Source organism: Babylonia areolata, chromosome 26, assembly GCF_041734735.1.
Source record: "Babylonia areolata isolate BAREFJ2019XMU chromosome 26, ASM4173473v1, whole genome shotgun sequence".
In the NCBI taxonomy this organism is placed as follows: domain Eukaryota; kingdom Metazoa; phylum Mollusca; class Gastropoda; order Neogastropoda; family Buccinidae; genus Babylonia; species Babylonia areolata.
In genome coordinates this window covers 34,260,294-34,268,260 of record NC_134901.1, presented here as the reverse complement: position 1 = coordinate 34,268,260, position 7,967 = coordinate 34,260,294, and the positions used below count along the sequence as shown (strand labels likewise).

Genomic DNA, 7,967 nt, shown 5'->3' with positions numbered 1-7,967 from the left:
AAAATTATCGAACGCTGGGCTGAGCACTTCAACAGTGTCTTAAATCGCCCTTCCTTCATAAATGATGAAGCCATAGACCGTCTCCCACAAGTCCCCATCAACGAAACACTGGACGATCCGCCAACACCTCTTGAGACCCAGAAAGCAATCCATCTGCTATCCAGTGGCAAAGCACCTGGCTCAGACTCCATACCAGCAGAGGTCTACAACGATGGAGGCACTGTGCTGACTGAGAAGCTCCATCAGCTGTACTCACTCATGTGGAAAGAAGAGATGATCCCCCAGGATTTCAAAGATGCATCTATCATTCACTTGTACAAGCGAAAGGGGAACCGGCAAGCCTGTGATAACCATCGGGGCATTTCCTTGCTCTCCATCGCAGGCAAGATACTTGCCAGGATCCTACTAAACCGCCTCACAGCACACCTTGACCAAGGTCATTTGCCTGAGAGCCAATGTGGATTCCGGAAAGAGCGCGGAACCACCGACATGGTGTTTGCTGCAAGGCAGCTGCAAGAGAAATGTCAGGAGCAAAATGCTGCTCTGTTCTCCACCTATGTCAACCTCACCAAGGCCTTCGACACCGTGAGTAGAGAGGGACTGTGGAAGATCATGGCCAAGTACGTATGCCCTACCAGCCGCCGTGGCGAAGTGGTTAGCGTCGCGGACTGACGGCTGGGAGGACGCGGGTTCGAATCCCAGCGGAGGTGGGTTTTTCGGCCCGTGGCCGGCTCCTACCCAGAGTTGAGTGTGCTGTGGGCTTAAATGGGGAGACTGGGACCACACAGTCGAGTGTCATCCACTTCAAGGATGCGTCTTTGGGTGTGTTGCTCTAATTACCTGACCAACACTGCAAGTGTCTGTATCTCTCGAGCCTGGTTAACGCCGGGATATCATTATGACAGGAAGCGTAGAGTACAGCCTTGTCACGCAGTCCCAAACCAAAATGGACCTCCATAGCAACATCGTCATCATCATCGTCATCCTCCTCCCCCTTCATCGTCATCAATATAAACAAAATAGTCTCAAAGTCTGTGACCTTTCATGCCCTGCTCTCATGGTGACCTCAGTTTCGATACCCCTCCACTTCCGTGCTTTGGGTGAGTCCTGTCAATGTCGTCAGTGTCGGCAGATTCATGGGGGGGCTGTTGTTTGAGGGACGTGGTGGCGGTCTCCACTCTGGGAGAGACGCTCGCTCAGTCTGGCTCCGCGACTAAGCCATTATTGTCGTTAGTAGGGGGCTTAGTAGGTGGTGTCCTAAGTACGTTAAAACAGAACAGGCACCACTGAACACCACTGAAGTGACTCAGCAGCAGTGCAGGGTCTCCTCTGGTGTGTGGCCTCCAGGCGACCTAACATCGATGGTTCCCTGTGGACTGCCGACGCTGGGACTGCGACGGACGAACCCGGGTGTGGCCGTGTATGGGGGAATCTAAATGAGCGGCATGGGAGTAATGCCACTGAAACGGCGCAGATGATGGGGCAGCAAAACAAAAAAACAAAAACAAAAATTTATTTCCTTGGTCAGCCAATTCCATGAAGGCATGCAGGCTCGAGTCCAGGACAATGGCGAAACATCTGCTCCTTTTGCTGTCACAAATGGTGTCAAGCAAGGCTGCGTCCTGGCTCCAACGCTGTTCAGCCTCATGTTCTCTGCAATGCTTACTGATGCCTTCAGAGATGGCGATGTTGGAATCGACCTAAAGTATCGAACAGATGGCAAGCTAACTTGATGGCAATTAATAAACTTGATAATCATCAAAATATAACTTGCCTGAGGCAATGACACCGGTAGCCTGCTGTACTGTTGTGTTCTCCGTGAGAGCCGGATGCGATGTGCCAGCCAACTACAGAAGCAGTGAGGTAGCCTATATGTCATCAGTCATGTACGCACAATCACTTCGTTCCACGTAGTACAAAGGGATTATTGGTTTGTTCCCTTCTTTTGCGAGTATGGGTCTGAGAGACCCACGAATTACGAATAAGGGTACTTAGTGTTTTCTCTTCTTTGGGGAGTATGGGTCTGTAAGACCCACAACGTAGGAATGCAGGTAAAAATTTTCACAATTACGTAACTGATTAACTAATCAGTTAAAGTGTACATTAATTTACTAAAATGATGCATATGTTGTGACAACAAAAGTCATGAAATTTCAAATTAATCGGACACCAAATATATTTTAAAGGCATTTTTTAAGGCAAAAATGGGTCTGTCAGACCCACAAAGTACGGTGAAGGTTAAAAAAAAAAAAAAAAAAAAGAAGTAGAAGAAGACAGTAGATGCATGGATCTTCACACAGTCTCATACAAATGCTAAAGCTCATGAAACCCCTCTCGTGGAAAGGAATGCACATGTATGTGAGTTCAAGTCTGCAAAAGCACACGAAGAAAAGTTTCTTTTCTGTCTTCTTTAAGAACGATGGAAACAAATAGGTTAAAGTTCAGTGTGCTTTCCCTGCCGCCTCATGAACTGTTTCACAACATTTCTAACTTCAAAACCTTAACTGGTGAAAAGTTGTTTTCAATGTGTTTTCAGCTCTGAGATGACCTTGGGGATGGTTTGGTGACAAACAGCATGAACCAGTGTGTGCATTATAATGAGTAGTAGTAGTAGTAGTTTCATTATCATTATTAATATTATTATTATAATCATTACCAGAATTATCATGATTAATATTATCATCACTATTATTATTATTATGACTATTATTGTTATTATTATTAATTATCAATCAGTAGTAGTAGTACTTGTTTAGTAGTAGTAGTATATTTTATTATCAGTAGTAGTAATACTACTAGTACTAGTTTCTTCTTATGATGATGATCATCATCATTATTAGTATTATTATTGTTGTTATTATAGAATAGTAGTAGTATCATTATTAGTATTAAACTATTATTATCATCGTTACCAAGATTAACACTGATCATCCATGATGTCCATACTCCTACTACCACTACAAATTATTATCATTATTAATATTGTTATCAGTAGTTATTGTCTGTCATTATTATTATTATCATCAATACCAAAATTAACAATGATGATCCATGATATATGTTGGCATGCAGACTGCCGGACAAAGACGCCGCTGATGCCCGCATCCCAGAGGACCAGCTGCCACGGTGTGGGAAGGAGGGGTGTGGGGGGCTGGTGCGGCCGCACGTGGTGTGGTTTGGGGAGGCCCTGGACCCTGCAGTGCTTCATCAGACCGACAAGGAGCTGAGCGGCTGTGACCTCTGTCTGGTGGTGAGTTGGTGTCTGGTGGTGAGTTGACCGGTGTCAGGTGGTGTCTGGAGGTGAGTTGTCCTGTGTCTGGTGGTGAGTTGTCCTGTGTCTGGTTGTCCTGTGTCTGTTGGTGAGTTGTCCTGTCTGGTGGTGAGTTGTCCTGTGTCTGGTGATGAGTTGTCCTGTGTCTGGTTGTCCTGTGTCTGGTGGTGAGTTGTCCTGTCTGGTGGTGAGTTGTCCTGTCTGGTGGTGAGTTGTCCTGTGTCTGGTGGTGCAGGTGTGTCTGGTGGTGAGTTGTCCTGTGTCTGGTGGTGAGTTGGTGTTTGGTGGTGAGTTGGTGTGTTGATGTATGGTGGTGAGTTGATCTGTGATCTCTGGTGAGTTGACCTATGTCTGGTGGTGAGTTGATGTCTGGTGAAGAGGGATGGGAATGGCGTTCCATGATTGATGACGATGATGATTGGGGATGGTGTTCCATGATTGATGACGACGATGATTGGGAATGGTGTTCCATGATTGATGACGATGATGATTGGGGATTGTGTTCCAGGTGGGCACATCATCGGTTGTGTACCCAGCAGCCATGTTTGCCCCCCAGGTGGCGGAGCGGGGGGTGCCAGTGGCCGAGTTCAACATCGAGACCACCAGTGTCACCAACAGCTTGGGGTGAGTACAACCCATTAAAAGTAAAACTAAAAGGTCGAAGGTCCTTTGGCCTTGTATGGACATCAGGGGCAGTGAATTCATATACTCTGTGTCTTGAGCTCGGCATGGGGAAGTGGGTACCCATTCCCACCTGGATGGAGTGATGAAAATCAGAGTGAAAAGCTTTCCCAAGGACACAACATCTTGCTGAAATGGGGCCTCAAACCCTGATCACTGGTGAACACTGGATCAAAAGTCCAGCACCCTACCGACTGCACCAAAGTGCCTCTGTCCATTGCATGTGTGCAAAACTGTTTTGCCATTTTGTGTTTGGTTGCAAGACTGTTATAGATACACATGCAATTGAAAATCCTTTAACAAAAAACTGCTGATAAAACAAAGGAAAGTGAATCAATGTCAGTGAATCGCAAACAAGAAACAAATTCTGTTGCACCGTTTTCTTTTCATGTGTTTGTGTGTGTGAAGGTCGGTACATGCATGGGAACATGCATACATGGAGGTGTGTGTGTGTGTGTGCATATGCGTGTGGCTCTGTGTGTGTGTGTGTGTGTTCAAACAGTTTTATCAGGCTTGCTTTGACTTTGCTGTGTGTGGGGTTTTGTTGGGTTTTTTTTATGTTGTAGGGTAGGTATGGGTAATTGCAAACGATCCAGTCAAGCGACCAGCTCAACATGTGTATTGTAAAGATAATGTGTTGTATGACTGTCAAACATAGTTCTTTTGTTTTTGAAGACTTTCTCCAACTGGTTGTATCAGGAAAAGTTCGTCTACTCATTCTTTTCGTTCGCAAATAGACTCGCGTCAAAATATCCTATGGTCTAATTGCAAACGACAATATTTAGCAGATTCCTGTAAAAACTGACGTTCTGATCTATCACCAATATTCAGCATATCTGATCAAATATAATTATTTTAAACTGTGTCAAAGTTCAAGTCCTACAAATTACTTTCCTTGATCTTAGGAGTTTGAGAGTACGTTTGTAACATTGGTCAGCAGTGGTATGCGAAGAGAAGAAGTAACGCGGAAATAGCCAGAAATAGCTGATGTTTGACTGGTTCTTTGAAATGGGTATTCATTAAGGTATTAGGAAAGGGTTGAAGCAGACAGTAAATTGTAAAATGTAACTGTTAAGAATGCTTCGAAGTGGGGCAGTATACGAATCATTTGCAATTACACACTGTTCGCAATTACCCATACCTACCCTATGCAATCTTTTACCGTTCAGCTTGTAATCTGTATGTATCACAGACTTCATCACTGTAAATCCTCCAAACCAAGATGATAAAGTGAGTCTGATTGTGATTTTGTTTTCCAGGTACCACTTCTCAGGACCGGCTGGCGTCAATGTAGCAACTGCCCTGGCTCCACATCCATCTGAACCGTCACTGCAGTGATTCCGCCAGTGTGCCTTCTGCTGTGCTGCTGACACTTACCTTTCCCTTTGGTCTTAGGTCTCGGATCTACATCAATAGTTTATATATATATATATTTCAGTTTATTCATTTTTTACATTTATTTTATTGTATGGAAGCATGACATGCTCATGTTTGAACCATGCAGACAATACAGAACAAGACAATACAAGACAAAAAATTCTTTATTTTTCAGAGGATGATAGATAAACTGCTGTGCTTTTTTTTTTTGTTGTTTTTGTTCATCACGTCCTTGACCTGAATAAGATCTACACTGGACAATACTTTTTTTCAAGAATAAGAATGCATTCTTGTGTGCCATGTAGAATGTTTGTCAGTGCAAAATTACGCTGCCAAATAGTTGATTAGTTCCCTTTGACCTGTATTATTTTGCTTGTTCCTTGCTGAGAGGGGTCTCTCTCTCTCTCCTTTTTTTTTTTTTTTTTGTCTTTGCAAAATTGTATTATATTCAAGAACAATTTTGGGTGGAGTGGGGGGGGGGGGGGGGGGGGGGGACAATGGGGCCCTAAGCACTTTGCATTGAAATAACAAATGATGATGGGAGTCATCAATACTGTGTATTGTGGTTTTATCAAGAATGACCGAACTTTGAAATGTTTGTGGGGGTGATAGTTTGGCTACTTGGAGAGATACTGACTGGTTTGCTGGATTCTGCCTTTTCACGTTGGAGTGTCATTTTCAGACAGAATGAAGAATGGGTGTGAAGTTGACACTGAAATGTGAACATTGTAGTGTAATTTATCATTATTGATAGAGGAAGGGAGAGGGCAAAGTTTTCTACTTTATTTTCATTAAGTGGATAATCTTTAAGGGATGGTGGTGTCATGGTTTGCAATTCCACCCTCTTACAGCTGTTAAAAATGTTTGTTGTGCCACACAATATAAAAACTGATAATGAAATAAATTATGCATTTAAACACAAAATTGAAAAAACAAACAAAAAAACCCAACAAACTTTCATAACCCTGCACAGATATCCATCCAATTTATGTTCACACACAAACACACACACACATACACAGACTAATCATACACAACACAGCATTGATCACAATATTTAAGTGATGTGCATATCATATCCCAATTTTAAACACAACTTTCACAGTACTTAGAAACATGTCACAATAGTTTAAAATCCATCCAAAGTAGCAACGTATTCTGCACATAAAATTCATTTCATCTCTTGGAACCCACTGTTGCACAATGTCTCCATTCTGTGAGCTGTGGTCAATGTATATATATTTTTTGTACAACACAGTGTTTATCTAAGGGATGTGACCTGAAATGAATAAATCATTCATGTCTGTACCTGTCTCTGTCTGGATGTGTACTGTGTGTGTGTGTGTGTGTGTGTGTGTGTGTTTGCATGCATGCATGCATGCATATGTGCGTGCTTGCATGTGTGCATTTATTTTCATGTTTCTTTTTTTTTTCTTTTTTTTTTTTACGGAGAAAGCAGAGGGTGCATAAAAGTTCTGCAAATGAGCAGGATAGTTTCAGCATCCCTGGTATTTTCATGTTTCTTTACTTTTTTTTTCCTTTGCAACAGCTTAATACTTTTCCCTGCAATCATTGATTGACGGATTTTTAAATGATTAGTCAGTACGCTGAAAGAGAAAAAAATTCATGTAGCTTTTGCAGTTAAGTAAAAAATAAAAAAAATCCAAAAAAAATCTCTGTTCCACATTTTCAAATCACAAAGTAATGCGGCCATCAGGTCTGTTACAATGTCCATAACTCCAGACTCTTTGAGAGGTGAAAAAAATTCCCACAAGGTTTTCAAAAGCTTAAAAAATTCTAAAAGTGATCAGAAGAAAGAGATAGTGGACTTGACAGAGGATTGGAATTGTGACTGGACAATTCTGTAGCTTTGTTACATGCATGTCTCTGTGAAATCCACATGTGGACTTTGTCTTGAAGACAGTGAGTTTTAATGGTGATGTAAACTATAGAAGAGGAGTGTGCAATGAAAAGTGTTATTATTATCATTATAGTATTTTGAGGAGAGCCTTTCTGAACAAGGTAGACATCCAGGAGTGGGTGTGTGAGGATGACAAAGAGAGCCAGGAACAGTTTATTTTAAAAAAACAACAACCAAGAATAGCTGTGTCAGGAAAATTGTGTTTGAGTACAAAGCACCCCCCCCCCCCCCCCCCCCCCCCCCAAAAAAAAGGAAAGAAAGAAAGAAGAAGAAAACTTGCAAGAAACTGAAAGAGAGAGAAAAAACAAATTAAAGGACTTGTACCAAGACAAAATCCCCTTCAAAATGTCTGTCACTTACCATGTAATCACAATATGTGGTCTGGACACCTTATGTTTCAAAGGAAGTCATCTCAGTAATGGCCACATTTCATCTGAATTTGATTTTTTTTTTTTAAATCTTTGAATTCTGGGATAAATTTCTTGTACAAAGTATTCCATCCCCCTTCCACCCTCAGACTCCGACACCCCTCCCACACCACTTCCTCACTCTGAGAGAGGAGTAGACAGTGGGCATGAAGTGCAGTGCAGTGAGTACAAGGCTGTTTGATAGCTGTACAGAGGGCATGAAGTGCAGTGCAGTGAGTACAAGGCTGTTTGATAGCTGTACAGTGGGTGTGAAGTGCAGTGCAGTGAGTACAAGGCTGTTTGATAGCTG

At 42.5% G+C, this 7,967-nt stretch overlaps 1 protein-coding gene across 2 annotated transcripts in view; it reads left to right on the top strand.

The window, feature by feature from the left end:
* The window catches only part of LOC143300434 (NAD-dependent protein deacylase sirtuin-5, mitochondrial-like), a 16,738-nt gene extending 9,253 nt beyond the window's left edge, over positions 1-7,485 (top strand). For both annotated transcript variants that reach the window (XM_076614089.1, XM_076614090.1), the window contains 3 exons: positions 3,073-3,250; positions 3,780-3,895; positions 5,212-7,485. In XM_076614089.1, the coding sequence (XP_076470204.1) occupies positions 3,073-3,250; positions 3,780-3,895; positions 5,212-5,290 (373 nt within the window). In that variant the 3' untranslated portion in view covers positions 5,291-7,485. The remainder of the gene's footprint in view (positions 1-3,072; positions 3,251-3,779; positions 3,896-5,211) is intronic.
* The last annotated feature ends 482 nt before the right edge of the window (positions 7,486-7,967 follow it).